We start from the raw sequence: 15488 nt of genomic DNA, 5'->3' as shown, positions 1-15488 counted from the left end.
CACCAGGTGGAGACAAGATAACAGGAGGGCTTAATACTTGCTTATACTGGGGGAGGAAAGCTTTTGCAATGTATTTTGATAAAGTAGTGAGTTTTAGGATAATTGAATGAACAGTTATGTCCAAAAGTTTCTTCCTTGCTGCTTAGAATGCCAAAGTCTGCATACAGTATTCACATTAAGATTAAACATGCTATAGTTTTGCTCAAGTTTTATGTTAAAGAAGTAGAAATCAACTGTTATATTAGAAAAAGTTTGGGAGTTTTCATTTAGCTTTTATCTGTACTGGTTTTCATGTGCTTCGCATGCTTAAGCGGGGTCTGCTTGTGTCATAATTGTTAACTGTGACACATGGTAACTTGGGCTGCTATAAACTTTGGCCTTCTGGTTGATGAAGGCTGACCACCTAGAGCTCATGACTCCTGACAACAGCACTGAAGAGTAAATTTGAGAAACCGTCATATCAAGATGAGCCAGATACCAGCACAGGAGCTAAATGGAACAAGTGAGTAACAGGCACTTCAATGGTTTGTGTGGAATGTAATTTTGTGTTTTGCTATAAATAATTTACGCAAGACAGAGCTTGAGTTCTTTATCAGTTTTTACCTGTCAGTGAATATGTCTAAAGTCACCTGTCCTGTGTAGTATGCTGTCATTTGTCCTGCCTTTCCACTGCTGATGAATAACAATCTTTGAAAGAGGTTGTGTTGGTCAAAACTTTGAGGGGATGCAAACAATAAGAGATGGGACAGGAGGAAGGGGCCGCTTGAAAGAGTATAGTCTAGAGTAAGCACAGACATGCAGAAAGGTGTTTCTTGGAAACAAAAGTGGAGTGTAGTTTAAACACTTGATAGAATAAGAGTGAGAAGTTACCGAGTTGCTTTTGTTCCTCTAATTGGTGAAATACTGTAGTAACTTTTCCCTGTGCCTTGGAGTGTGGTAATATTTGAATGAAGAGGTAACAAAAGCAGTTCCACATCTGCTCCTGCTCAGCAATACAAAGATTCTTTTTGTTTCAGCCAAAGCAGGTAAGGAATGCTTAAATGAAGACGTCTTTCCCTCTGTAGATTACAAGTCTTGTGAAAAGGGCTCTTTGTTATGTTCAAATATTTCTGAAAGCTGTTTTTGCTTAATGCAAGAAACATCCCTGCACTGAAACGAGAATACGTTAAGTAGTACTGGAGTCATAGAACTGTCTTCTGTGCAACTTTGATTTATTTTCGATAAAAGGTGATTTAAAAGCAAAACCCCCTAGCAGTTTGCATCTGCGAAGTAAGTCATCTTGGACACAGATGTTACCCTAGAAATGACATCATGGCAACAGTCTGTCTTAAGAATGAAGGTGGTGTCATACTCAGTGTGATGCCTTCTGGCCTGCAGAATGGTGAGGCCTTATGCTGCCATTACTTGATGGGATGAAAAATGAAAGAAGTTTGGGTGCAAATCACTTGTGTTTGATGTTCCTCCCAGAACTCAAGCCACAATGACTTAATGAATGCTTTTCCTTCATCCCCTCTCCTCTCCCGCTTATGATGTCATTATGAAAGGAGATGCCCTATTAGCAGGTATGTGGACAACAAAAAGTGTTCCTTGGAGCAAAGGAAAGCTTGTGCTTTGTGGGAGTAGGAGAAATAAAGTGGTTCTGCAAAAAAAGTCCTGACTGCAGAGGTCCTTTTCTGCCAACGTAAGGACGTTCCAGCTCGCTCTGACTTTTGGTTGTAGTGTAGTTCAGCACTCCTGGACTGTGTAACTGAGACTGTTGGTTTGAATTTTTATACAGCTGCCGGGAGTCAAGATTTGGTTCCTTGTAGAATCTGTGGAAGACAGTTTGCACAAGATGCTCTGGTAAAACTATGCTTTTTTTTTAAGTGGGGATGTCAGTGCATTTATCTGAGGGGGTGGGCACTGGGGAAGGAGGAGAGGTGGGTTGAACATACGTTAAACAGCAAATGATCTAAAAACTGCTTTCTTTAGTAAACCTGATTAGAGATAGGTGAATGTTCATAAAAATACTGTGACCTAGCACAAGATTGCAGTTTATCTTTCTTTATCTACTTCTCTGATAGCTAATTCTTGCTCTATGTCATAGAATCATAGAATGGCCTGGGTTGAAAAGAACCACAATGATCACCTAGGTTCAACCATGTCATGTTTGAAATAAAGTGTTCTCTCCTGTTGAGATATAAATCACTGACCTGTGTCACATCCTGCAACCTGAAGCTTCCTTTGTGCTCCAGGTTTCAAGACAGGGTTAGTTATTTTAGGCTTCCTGGGAGAAACAGACTAATAAACCATCCGATAAGTGGTCCCTTTGACAATCTAATGCAGGCAGCAGGCTCAGTTCCAAAGCCTGCTGAAGTGAATAAAAAGATTCCCGCTGACCCCTCTGATCCCTGGATTACAGACTAAATGGGTGGCTTCACCGTTTGCCTAAAACAACACAACTGCAGAGTTTTTCTGAAAGGGTTGGCTCTGTCCGCAGCCTTCCTTCTCTCAGTTCAATGCTGTGGTATAACTAAAAATCGAACTAGCAAAAGGAAAAAGAAAAAAAAAATAAAGGGGGGAGGAGAGAAGGATGGGAAATGGCAGAACCAAGCAATTGTGAGTGCTGAGACAAACGTGGAATTGTCAGTTCAGTGTTCGATATCTTAGATCAGATGTGTGACCAACATGATGGTGTGATCTATCAAATTTGCAACCTGCCCTAGGGAACCTGTTTTCTTGGACTAGATCTTCAAATCCCCCTTCCAACCCCTATAGTTCTGTGGTGCTATGAATTTTGTTTGATTAGACAGCTATGTATGTTTTGGGGTCAGGAAGGGAGGAAATTTCTCATCACTAGGACTTGCATGTGGTACAAGCCCTGCAATGCCTCTGTTCTTGGTGCTATGGGTTGGTATGCTCATCAGTGAGCAAAGCCCATGTATCTGGCATCCTGTGCGCCCTGCAGGGAGTTACTTGTCTTGAGTTTGCTGTCAAACATTGCTAGAAACAGAGAAGAGCTTGAAGCACATGAGTAGAAAGGCTCAAAGGGAAATGAGAATTTATAAAGGTTTATTATAGTAAAAGGAGGAAATTCCTGGCCCAGCAGAGCTGATACTGACATGCCTTGATCAGACAGTGGTGTAACTCAAACGACACAGGGAAGAGAAAAGTGAGTGAGGGAACAGCAAAGGTAAATTAGTGAGAAGATGAATAACAGAGCTAGGAAAGAAGACTAAGTAAAGAAGGGTGGGAATGGAGTCTCTAATGGTCTAGCTGCAGATGGCTCAGATGGATGTAATCCACAGCACTGGAGTAAGGATGTAGTTGTGTCCTCACTCTCACTGCATTTCTCACAAAGAGAAAACCGGGCATGCTGTTGCAGATGGGTCAGGTTGTTGCTAAAAGGCTGTACCACTTCTGAATCTGAAATCCTCCTTTGTTGTGTGGTGTACGTCTCCCATGCATTGAGCCCTGGATGTCTCCACTTAGGAGCTCTGTGTGCTTTCAGCCACAGATGGTACTCCTCTCTCTGAGCTGTCAGGTTACTGCGAGCTTTACACAGCTGCTCCCTTTCAGCCCGAGGCTGTCACTGCTCTGGCTGTGCTGATGGGATGAACAGGGCTGTTGTTTGCCAGTGGAGCCCTGAGTCTGGAATACTTATCTAAACTCAATGGACTAATAATGTAAACATCAGCCCTTTGAACAGGAGCAGTCTGTTCTCTCTCTAAACCAAGAAAGAAAGGAAGCTGAATGTGGCGAAGCCAAGGAAAGAGTCCAGTGAGACTGGGATTGCGAGCAGCCCCAACCTGTGATTCTCTGCATGTGTTTTTCCCTGCTGTCCTCCAGCATGTCTCTGGGCATGTGAAAGTGCAGCTGTACACAGCTTTTTTTTTTTTTTTTTTTTTTTTTTTTTTAAGTTCTGATGAACTCTTTGAGGAGTGAAACTGAACCTGGAAAAAAATACTGCTTCAGCTCTCTACTCTCAAATACAAGTAATATTAAAGCCTGAATTTCATGAATATTAAAGCATCGTTAACAAAGCATGATATAGCCCATTAGCAGTGATTTTTCTTTGCATCCCAGATGAGACACGAGCCCATTTGCAAGAAAGTCTTCAACAAGAAGCGCAAGCCCTTCAATTCTTTTAAACAGAGAGTGCAGGGAACAGAAATCGGAACCGTGAAGAGGCAGCCCCTGCTGAAGGTATGGCTAATGTTGGAGCACATATTATCTCTGTTTGAAGCCTTTCATTTGGTAAGGTGATTGTTTCCTCCCAGGACAAAGCCTGGATGTTGCGGATGATTCTTTCATAAGTTCTTGACTCAGTGCCAAGTTCTTTTCTCCCCCTCTGTGTGCTGCTGGTATTGGAGAATATTTCTCAGTCAGAAGCCAAACCTGCAGATACCGTGACTACTCTAGGCACCAAGTGTCTCTGCTTTTCTAGGAAATGTCCCTTTGTGTATTCGAAGTACTATGCAAGTTTCTGGCAGCCTTCTCTTTAAGGTTATGTAATGATGATGATGATGAGGTTGGGAAGACATGCATACGTGTATAGTTTTACCCATATGTACCAAATCACTGAAAATGATGGTGATCATATTATCTTTTCTATTCCCTCTTATGCACCCTTTGGTCTGCCATGACCAGAGTGTTCTTGTTAGAGCGTTTTTGTTCCTTCAGCTATCTGTTCCTGTTGTTAATAGGTGTCAGAGGGTTACTTCAGCTTCCCTGTGCCTTTCAAAAAGAAAAAAAAAAAAAAAAAAGTTTATTTTGTTTGTAACATTTCTCTTGGAAAGGGAGAACCCTCACTTGAAGACATTTTTCTGTCCCTCACAGGACAGAAATGTCTTCCTTAATTTCCTTTGCAGAATCAGCCAGTGAAGAAATCTAACTGGAGGCAGCACCATGCGGATTTTATTAATGCCATTCAATCAGCCAAACAAGTGACAAAAGCTATGCAAGAAGGTCGTCCTCTTCCTCCTCCCCCCCCACCAAGCATCAATCCAGGTTTGTGGCTCAGTTTATCATATTCTTGATCTTGTACTGATTTCTAGCAAAGCGATGAGCTCTTATTACGTACGGCTGGATTTCAGTTTTGTACCTCTCTGCACAACACCATGTGAACACTGATTCCTTCCATACTCTATTTTTTTCTGTGTTTCTTGGCTTGAGGGACAGTGCAGTGAAGAGGAAGTGGGGAGAAAGAGAAAGATAATTGTCCCTTTGTGGCTTATAAAGGTGGCAAGTTTGGAGCCAGGTGTTAGTGGTTTGGGAAGAGAGCTGGGATGCCTGTATACTGCAAATGGAACCGTTGTGTGACAAAGTGCAAAACACACTCAGACTCGCCACTCAGACTGAATGTAGTGCATATAGGCTTCCTGCTACCGTGTGATAGCTTTTCCACTATCCACTTCCCCACCCTGTCTATGCCATTAGGGGAAGTCATTTAAAAAACGTGACTGCTTTAATCCTAATAGCCAATATTCCTCATGATAGATGATTTATGAAATGTAGGAGCAATCTTGGAAAGGGTCTCTGCGGAGTCCCTCCTGAGCCATAAAGGAAGAGGGAGGGAAGGAGGAAGGACTCTCTCAGCTCCCATACATACTAGAAGTTTGTGACTAATACCAAAACCAGCTGTGAGGACTGCAGTCTTCTTCCTCTTCTAGATGTCAGCAATGCAGTATAAGCATGGGCATGTTTTCTCTCTCTGATTGGGGTTAAGCTCTTCTCTGAACTTCTACTGTTGAATACCTTAATTACTCTGTTATTTCTCATCTGACTCCACCAACTCTAAGAGCAAACCCCTTCCTTTCCTTCTCTCTCTTTGGGTAACTAGAGTTGTGCAAGAGCTGGGGGAGTTGTGGAGAAAGGAACTGGGGAAAGGCCAATTGCTGAGGGGTATGGTGGGGATGTATACCCAGTAGCTCAGGGCTGGAGAGAAAGAGCGCGTACTGTGGGGAGGAGAGAGGTTCCCATTCCCTCTCTTCCTCCTTCAGACAGATCTCAAACCTTGGTGCACCAGTTTCCACTGCTAGGAGTCTGAGATTGACAAGTGCAGTGCTTGGGCAGAGCACAACTGTGTTGAGGTGAAAGAATGCTGACCCTGAGCACCGACCATTTATTGAAAGGAGTAGGGCTGCACCAGTGCTAACTGCAATGGGGAATCAGAGCTATAACACTGCCAGAAGCAACTCTAGGAAGCACTACCGTGTGTTCTTTACAGTACTACTTTACACCTAGAAAACCTGGCTGTTTAATACCCCTTAGCTGACTGGGACAGCCTCTTAAGCAATATTTTAAGCAGTGTCCAAAGGAAATGCATTTCACTAAAATAAATGAGAATGCTGATGGCCACACTTAAAAACTAGTCTTGAAATATTTTTTTGACTCTTCAAGGAATTTCTAAACATTGCTTTAACTGCAGATTTTTTTATGTGAAATTTTGAGAGAGAGGGCCTAGGTCAAAGATATTTTAATTTGCTTTTATTAATGCCCAGGGATTTCCTTCTGATAGCGATTTACTGAGTTAATACCATAAGCACGTGTTTTAGGATCCTAAGTGCTTTCACTGTAATTCTCCTAATTTTCTAATTTGGAATTTTTGAGACACTAAGAGCTGATGGAAGCTCACTGTGATCACCAGCTGATGGAGCCATCTTTGGTACTTCAGTGAAGTAGGGCAAATCCTTTCTTGTGCTATAACAGTTGTGACACCACCTGTTCCTTTCCCATGATCAGACTATATTCAGTGTCCATTCTGCTTGAGAAGATTCAACGAGGCTGCAGCAGCAAAACACATCAAATTTTGTGAAGAACAAGCTACTCGCCGTGCCATTGCCGCCAAGATCACCAAACAGCCTATGGTAAGTACTTGTGTTGTCCTTGAGACAGATTTGTCAAATTACTTTAGGTTGAGTAAAACTCGTTTTTAATATTTAACCTAAGGTTCCAGGGAAGTTGGTAAGCTTTCTAAATGCAAGACATGAGACTAAAGGCCTAAGCATCTTTGGGGAACCAGAAGAGCAGAGCTAATTGGTGGTGTCTTTAAGTGAGCTCCTCTTTTGTTTTATTAAAAATAATAATAATGCAAACAAATGTTGTTGTGCTTTTTAGGCTTAAAAGCAGCATCCTAATGGGAGCAGGTGCACTCTTTCTTGTTCTTTTCTAACACTGTTTCAGCAATTTGGAGAATTGTGGTGGGGATCTGTGAACTTCTTGCTAGAGTTGGGCATACATTGTGCATCTTATTCTCTTACCCTAGGACAAGCAAGCAGTGACTCAGAGAAAAAAAACAACTGTCACACCTCTGTTACCACATGAGAAGAGAGTACAAAAGGTTGATAACACAGAAAAATCTACTCCAGGTAAGGAGTTCAATCAGCTATATTTATGTTTGACTTAGAACAGACTCCATCAGCTCCAAATGGATGTTGCTGATATCAAATGGCAATACAAATCATCCCGATCCATTGTGCCAATTGCATGCACAGAGGTTTTCAAGTAGGTTCTAAGAAGGTACTTAGCCTTTTAAGTTAGATGTTCTCAAACAGAAGCTTCTATATAAACCTGAAGTGTGCTGTCTGGGAGACAAGTTCCCTCTTTCCCGTAAACGATTCCATAGTATCACATTCTTTATCTTTTAGGTCAGTTAAGATGAAGCATCATGCTTTGCATGTTGTTCATTTGATATGACTCTCACTTGTTGATTGAGCCTTAAAAATTACACTGTCACATCCCTAACACTGTTCCCTCTAATCAGGATTCAGTAAAATATGCTTGCTAGTATTCATTCCTACCAGCAATCATAACCAACATTCAGTCCGTTTAAAAGATGCTTTATAGAGTTAACTGTGGTGTCATCTGTGAATGATGATAAGTACATGAAGCTCAGGGGAGACCTTATCATTCTCTACAACTGCCTGAAAGGAGGTTGTGGTGAGATGGGTAGGTAACAGTGCTAGCACGAGAGGTAATGGCCTAAAGTTGCTCCAGAGGAGGTTCAGGTTGGATATTACAAAAAATTTCTTCTCAGGAAGAGTGGTGCTGCGCTGGCACAGGCTGCCCAGGGAGGGGGTGCAGTCACCGTCCCTGGAGGTGTTCAGGAGCCCTGTGGATGTGGCACTGAGGGATGTGGTCAGTGGGTGTGATGGAGATGGGCTGATGGTTGGGCTTAATGGTCTTAGAGGTCTTTTCCAGTCTTAAGGATTCTATGATATTATCATTTGCATATCAGTGCAGTTCGATCTACTTGTATATCAGTATCTTCTATCTTTTCATTTCTGGAGTTTAGGTTCACGTATGTTAGAATTTTTTATGCCAATAACATTTTTAAATAATTATCTGCAGAGACTCCTCATGGAACACTACAAAAAAGCAGAAAACCTTTGGGTGTGTCTCCTGTAAAAAAATCTGCTGGAGAATTTGGGTAAGGAATACTCTTCTTTTTTTTTATTTTATTTTATTTCAACAGACATCTTTAGCAAGTCTCATGCTCTCCTGAGCTCTACACAGAGTTCCTATATGAACAGTGTAAGAACTTTTAGGGTTACCATGCAGGGCTCACAGACCATCAACAGACATCTGTTGATCCTATCACCCTTTTCAGGGCTTAGCTCTGACCCTCTGGGCTGAAAGGCCTGGAGAGAAGGCATCTTTTTGTAGCATCATGACTGAGTCCAAGTACCATCTACACTGCGGACAGTGCAGCCTATGTGCAGACTGGACAGAACAGGAGATGGGCGGATTAATCAGCAAAGCAGAGGTTAGGAAGTGCCCCTGGCCTCCTTGCTGTCAGGTGGCAGATCCCAAGTATGTTTTCAGTGCTGAAGAAGGAGGCATCAGAAAAATGGCTGAGGGAGCTGCTAATCTCTCTAAGGGTGATTTAATCAAGAAGGTAATGACAAAAGCAAGCAGTTCCTTGACCTGTGTAACACTTACAGATTGTTCTTGAGCTAGCTGAAAAGTTCTGTTTCCTAAAGTTAACTTCACTCACTTAAAAACATTACAATTTTAACCTTTGTGTGATGGTTTGAAAATAGAAAGTGCAACAAACACCTGAGAAGGGGCAAGAAAACCTCTGGAGAGAGTAACGTAGTGTTGTTCATAAAAACTTAAATGCTAAATATTTACAAAAGATATTGAAAGAAATCAGCCCTCCAAGGTAATAACTTAAAAGTAAGCCTTTTTATGTTATTGCTTTGGTTTAATCATCTTAGCTAAAAGGGAGTTATGTGTTTCAGTGTAAATAACCAGTATGTGGCTTGTTGCTGCTTTCAGACAGCAGACACAGACCAGAAGATAGAGTGGCTGCCTGCCAGGGACACATTAAGGTGTTTTGCAGAAGCACTATGGGCCTTAACAGTGTGGTCCTCCAGCACCTCTTCTACCCCCAGTGCTGCAGCTCAGTCTGTTGTGATGCAGTGGTAATAATACAATGGATACCATCTCCAATTAAAAATAATAATAATAATGGAACTTCACAGTCCTCCTTTATTTTTCCCTTAGCAACAAAGCTAAATTTTAGGCTGTCCTATTTAAAGCTGTGAGATCATCCGTACCGGTTGCCAAAATCTAATTAAATCATCACCTGAAAGGTTGTGGTCCATTCAATCAGAAAGGACTTTTTTCCTGTGAGGGTGACGGAGCACAGGACCAGGCTGTCCACAGAGACTGTGGAGTCTGCTCCTCTGGAGATGTTCCAGACCCACCTGGATGCTTTCCTGTCTAATGTGCTCTTGGGAACCTTAGCAGGGGGTGGGACTCGGCCATCTCCAGAGGACCCTTTGAACCTCTATGGTTCTGTGATGGTTTCAACAAAATGTAGGAAGATGCTGTGCCATGGAATTATTTCTGTATTACTTTGCTTTGATATATAGAACAAAATGAACAGTTTGAAGCTCTTTATATGTTATTTAATAGAATCTTCCGGTAAGCAACAAATGATGAATGTTAGTGATAACTAAGCAACAGATGGCAGTGTACGTGGTACATCAGCTTCAAAGCACTTCAAGCTCAAATTAAAACCAAATCTCACTCTCCACTCTAAATTCGATTGTTATTAGAAAGTGATTACTAAGCCAGAACGATGGTGGAGGCACATGTTTTGGCCAACTTATTCATTAGCAGCCTTAAACCAACTTGCGTGGTGGTGGTGGTGTGGGTTTTTTGTTTTTGGGGTTTTTTGTTTCGTTTTGTTTTTAGCCCAATTCCCAATAACGCTTTCAGTTAAAAATCATGAGTAGTTTTCTTGTTTATTAGATGCTTATAAGTAAAATGAAAAGCAGCTGGACACAGCAGTAATAAATATGAGACTTTACACTCTAGCTAGTATGATAGGTAACTATAAAAAAGACGACACTGAAACAAGTGCTACTTCCTTAGCTAGATGGTCTTAAACACACACAACAGGCACAAAGTGAGCCCAGGTGTATTAAAGCAGTGCTGCTTTGCCCTTTTTAGCTCCCCTTCGTTTTCTCCTGGGTGTGTTTAGACGTTTTTGGTATTGATTCCACAGATCACTTTTCAACATCTTAGAGAACACTGAACGTTAGGGGCAAGAACATCAACATATGAAACTTGCTGTCCCATTTTGGACTGTCTGTAAAAACTCACTGTTTAAGAAAATGGAGAGTCTGAACAGCACCAATTTAGAAATAAAGTTAAAAAGTAATGAATGTGTTCCCCAGTGTGGGCTGGGAAATGAACACTAGAAACAGTTGGGTATACACATAGGTTGAAGATTCTTTTGTTCCACCAACTCTAATGCTTACTCTTCAATGTTATCTCAGCAGGTTCACGTGGCTTCCATCTTCTCATTTTCAAATGAGTGCTTTTTTGCTATGAGAGCAGATGTTCATCAAGTTTCTCAATTTTACAGCCTCTCTTGATTACAGGAATTCTGTTGTTTAGCTGCAAACGTGTCCAAGCAGAGTTCAGATGGATAGACAGACTGTTTTCATGTCTAATATAATGTGAGGTAAAATACCCTGAGATATCGCAGAGGATCAATGCCAGACCGGGGTGGGATCTCTCTGCTCTATCAGAGCTCTACTGGGCTGTGTGTCCCAAACCTTTTCTTCCAAACTGTGCACAGAATGTGGTGGCTTTTAAGGAGAGAAGTAAGACCAAGATGCTATATGCTCTGTGCCTTACTTGTGAGCTGGAGCATATGGCTGTGTTCTGTAGGCTTCAGCCACACAGCTTTGCTGAGCTCAGCATGAGCACGCCCACGCGTGGAGCATGCAGAGCTGCAGGCAAACACAAGATGACAATGATGGTGATGGGATGTAAAATGGTTATCCTGGTTTAGGGAAGAGGTGTATGAATAGTATGTTATATGTACCCAGAGCTGTGCAGAATTAAGCACAGATATGTTTGACTTGTGCATTTTCATGTCAATGTAGAAGCTGCGTGCTAATGCAAACTTGACATTTTGTAATGCATAAATAAGATCTTGCAATGAAGTGGTGACAGCTAATCTGCAGGCAAAAATAGTTCTTTCTTTTCATTTGCGTTGTACTAGGATATTTCTACCACATACTATATATGGACTGCTGCTAAGCTCTGTCTATATTTACGATGTCAAGAATCTAGAAAAGCCATTTTGAATAGACCGAAATGTTAAAGCAGCAGTAGCACCTATTTGAGGTCTACGTCTGTGTTTTACTTGCAGGTGCCACTACAGTGAGCTGTGTTTTACTTGTAGACGTTGCAGTGTGCCTTTTATGAGTTTTAATGCAAAAATGGTTGTTCTCCCCTGGCAGCCTGATCTAGCCCAATTTAGGGGGTGGCAGCCCTGCCCATGGCAGAGCAGCTGGAAGTAGATAATCTTTGAGGCCTCTTCCAACCCAAGCCATTCTGTGTCTTTTAATCTGAGACTTGGCCTTTTAACTTGCAGTTCAGTATGATCAACATCTCTCACTAATGTATGTCAGTGAGATACATTTCACAAGAGATTGCAACCAAGGCCCAGCATGTCTCTTGGCAGCCCAGATCTCTGCTCCCATTGCAGTGAGCAGCTCAGAGTGTGGGTGTTGTGCAACATTGCAGCGTTTCCTTCTTAACATCTTAGTTTAATTCAAAGACAAGTATTTCATAACTTATTAAACCTCTTAGAAAAGCACAATCCAAAGTGTCTACTAATCACATATGATCAGGCATGTACAAGATTGTGTTGTTTGGGGGTTGTTTCCTTTTTTTTGTTGTTGTTTACAAGTACATGAGCTTGAATGAAGCCAAGCGAATACAATCTGCACGAACAAGGAAAACAATGCAGTAAACAGATACACACGGACCTTTCCAAGTATGAGCAGAATTATGAGTTGTAAAATGTGCGTGTAACACTGTTTCCAACCTTTTCACTCTTCACTAAACTGTAATTTGAACAACTGCTAACTGGGCATGAACCTACTCTTCCTACTGCTATCCCTGTTATGATGATCTTAAAATTTATTTTGTTTTGCCCTATGCCAAGATTTTTAAAAATAAGAAAACTTCTCCAGTGCAGCTGAAGAACATATTCCTGCACAAAGCGCAACAATCCCACCTTCCCTTAATCCAAATAATGATAAACTTTAAGAATATTCACATAATTATAGTTCATTAACAGCAAAACAGCAATCAATGATTCACAAATATTGTTTTTTATTTGAAGTTGCCTGGAAATAGTCCTGTGATTACCAAGGGAGAAGAGAACAAGCTTGCTTCATGGTGTATCTGTAATTATCATTAGGTACTATTAATTCTAAGTGAATTTAGTAGAAGAGATTGCATATTCTGATTCAGAAATTAGGCATCTGTTTCAGCTGTGACAGAACCCACCAGTAATGGCATCATATGCTAAAATGGTGTCCTGTTTTTTTTAAGTATGGGTTATGCAAGGCAGCAAGTAAATCCTGAAGTTGTTTGTTTAAATGTTATCTACTGGGAGATGTTATTTTTTTTTTTTGCAATTTCTGCTAGTTGGTAAGAGGACAGGGCTGTAACACCTGCATCAGCTGGAAACATACAGCAGTTTACTATAGGAAGCAAACGTAAGTTATGATTCTGATTTGGGTGAAACTACCAAAATACCACTCAGCAAAATCCACAGGATGAAGATCATCTAACCATTACCATACTTGCTGATTTCCTATGCCATTTTGAGGCAGGTTCACAACCCACTGTTTTGAAGAGGCCCATCCTGAGGTAACCACCACAAGCTCTTCTGCATGAAGAAGAATGCATGCTGAAGGCTCCCCTGGGCAATCTCCAATCTTCAATCTTTAAGACAATTCACTTCCCATTCTGAAAACTACACCTATACAAGACATCTGCTTTGGTGTAGCCATGAAGCATTGGTAGTTATTTCCAGCTCTTAGAAAAATGCAGGAGATGCACATAGCCAAAGTGCACATCAGAAGAAAATAAAGAAGTCTACTTAGGTGTAATCACAACGGTGATTTTCTTTGTTTTAAAAGAGTGGAACTAGGAGATAAGATTTACTCTTTAAATCAAAATGATTCCAAGATTCATAAAATTTGGTAATTAAGTAAATGCTTAGAAGAAATCTATATCACACTGATAAATTATTTACCTTAAGTTTGCCATGCGTATATATTTCCTGTGATTTATGGCTCATTAAAATTATTCTTCTTTCTTCTGTTCTTTCCCCCTTCTTTCCATTTACCTTAACCCTATTTCTCCTATTGTGGCAGCCATAGTTTCATTGTGCCTATTATGAGGCTTTGCTATTGCTGAAGACATTAAGCTGTTTGTTTAAAAGGTAAGAAACAAGAATATCGAGGATACTGAGGGAAGTATGTTAGTCCTCCTATTGTCATATGCTAAAAATTAATAATAGTATGAAAAATAGAGCTTCTTGTTTATTAACATTTTGAATTGAACTACCATGTCCATAACATGCTTTAAAAAAAAAAAAAAATTGGGACAGTTTTTCTTGAAACAGAAAAGAAGAAAAACAAAAAATACCCTTCCTAATAGATTTAAGTAAGAAGCACAGTCTTTTCTTTTTCTTTTTTTTTTTTTAAGAAAAAAAAAAAAGCATAGTTATTTGAAGGCATGATGAAAATGAGGCAACGTTACAGAATTTGTAGTGGATGGAAAAGAGCGAGGAAGATGATGCAGCTGGTTTATGGCCATGCCACCAGTTGCTAGCTGTAGACCTTGCTGTTGGCTGAGGCCGTTCAGCCTCTGTGATGGTTCCTCTGGACCAAATGCCATTGTGATATCCCCAGTAGTGCTCTGGTTGTCACCTTGTGGGAGTTGCCAGAAACTCATCACATGAGTGAGATCCATGAAAGGCATGCTAGTAGTTTCAGCTGCTGTCTCTGTCTCTTTGTGCACTGGGTATTTGTTAGTATCACCTACAGGCCCTGAGGAAGCTTCTTCCAGACTGATTTTGTGGAGAGATTGAGGTTCTGGTAACGGCAGGTCCTCTAGAAGATGGACGTTGTAACCTTTAACATCCACTTTGATAGGAAGATTCTTGAGGGAGCCTGCTGCAAATGAGGTAGAGCTAAGGTCATATTTATTAGACTGATGAAGGTTCAGGTTGGCAGGGATGGCTGTTGAGCATGGTGTGGGAGGGACAGCTGCAAGGCTATCTGCACAGCCCATTCTTTGCAAAAGAGGAGAAGGTTCAATAGGAAGAGCAGTTTGTAAGCTTGGCTGGGGATGAAGATGTGAACAGTTGTATTCCTTTGGTTCTGGATTATTCAAAATTCCATTCTGCACCGAGACCCTTTCAGGAAAAGGGGACAATATGCTGGCATCTTCCTTCAGTCTGAATGGAAAAAGCTGGTCAAGGAGACCTACCGACTCACCATTCTGCAACCTGCTCTTGAGCAGTTCTTGTGGATGAGTCTTCCTTGTATGGCGAGTCAAGTGGTCCTTCCGCCCAAACCTTTGGGCACAAAACTGGCATAGAAAGTCTTTGCAACCTGTGTGAACCACCATGTGACGCCGCACATCTTTACGGGTATAGAAGTGACGCTCACAATGGTCACACTTATGTTTCTTTTCCTTGGTATTGCCAGTTGGTTTCCCTGCATGACTTTTGAGGTGTTCCAGCAAAACTTCAGTGCCACCAAACTCCTGAGCACATACCCTACAGGTAAGGTCTCCACTGGTGGCTGAATGAAGAGCCAAGTGTCTCTTATAACCTAGCTTGGTGTTGTACTTCTTGCCACACTCTTCACACTTGAAGGCCATCTTGTTTGGGTCATGAGTCTGAAGGTGATTCTTTAGATGGTCTTTCCTATGAAATGTCTTTTCACAGTAACCACACTGGTGAGATTTCTGTGGAGAATGAGTGGCTGAGTGCCTAAAACAGAAAGAAAGTGTAATCAGCATTTACATTTACTCTAGTACACAATGCAGCTTCAAGACCTGAAAACACTGGCCCTCTTGAAGGAAGGCATTTTCACAAGTTCTCAGATTATTAATAAAAGCCTAACTTTTTTTTTTTTTTAGAGGAGTGTGTTAATTATAAAGCATACAGTAGG

The 15488-nt window shown here is 41.2% G+C and overlaps 2 protein-coding genes across 11 annotated transcripts in view; one reads left to right on the top strand and one right to left on the bottom strand.

Moving 5' to 3' along the window:
• Positions 1-1311: 1311 nt before the first annotated feature.
• Positions 1312-13105, top strand: ZC2HC1B (zinc finger C2HC-type containing 1B). The gene is made up of 7 exons (XM_085218433.1): positions 1312-1381; positions 1778-1842; positions 4066-4185; positions 4851-4989; positions 6724-6848; positions 7247-7349; positions 8332-13105. Exons 1-7 carry the CDS (start codon positions 1312-1314, stop codon positions 8412-8414), a joined length of 705 nt encoding a protein of 234 aa, XP_085074559.1. The 3' UTR covers positions 8415-13105.
• PLAGL1 (PLAG1 like zinc finger 1) overlaps positions 12611-15488 on the bottom strand; it is a 50335-nt gene continuing 47457 nt past the window's right edge. For all 10 annotated transcript variants that reach the window (XM_085217132.1, XM_085217135.1, XM_085217129.1 and 7 more), the window contains one exon: positions 12611-15307. In XM_085217132.1, coding sequence (XP_085073258.1) covers positions 14032-15307 — 1276 coding nt within the window. In that variant the 3' untranslated portion in view covers positions 12611-14031. The remainder of the gene's footprint in view (positions 15308-15488) is intronic.

Source organism: Meleagris gallopavo, chromosome 2 (assembly GCF_905368555.1).
Source record: "Meleagris gallopavo chromosome 2, MGAL_WU_HG_1.1, whole genome shotgun sequence".
NCBI classification, from domain to species: Eukaryota; Metazoa; Chordata; class Aves; order Galliformes; family Phasianidae; genus Meleagris; species Meleagris gallopavo.
This window is presented reverse-complemented; position numbering and strand designations above follow the sequence as displayed.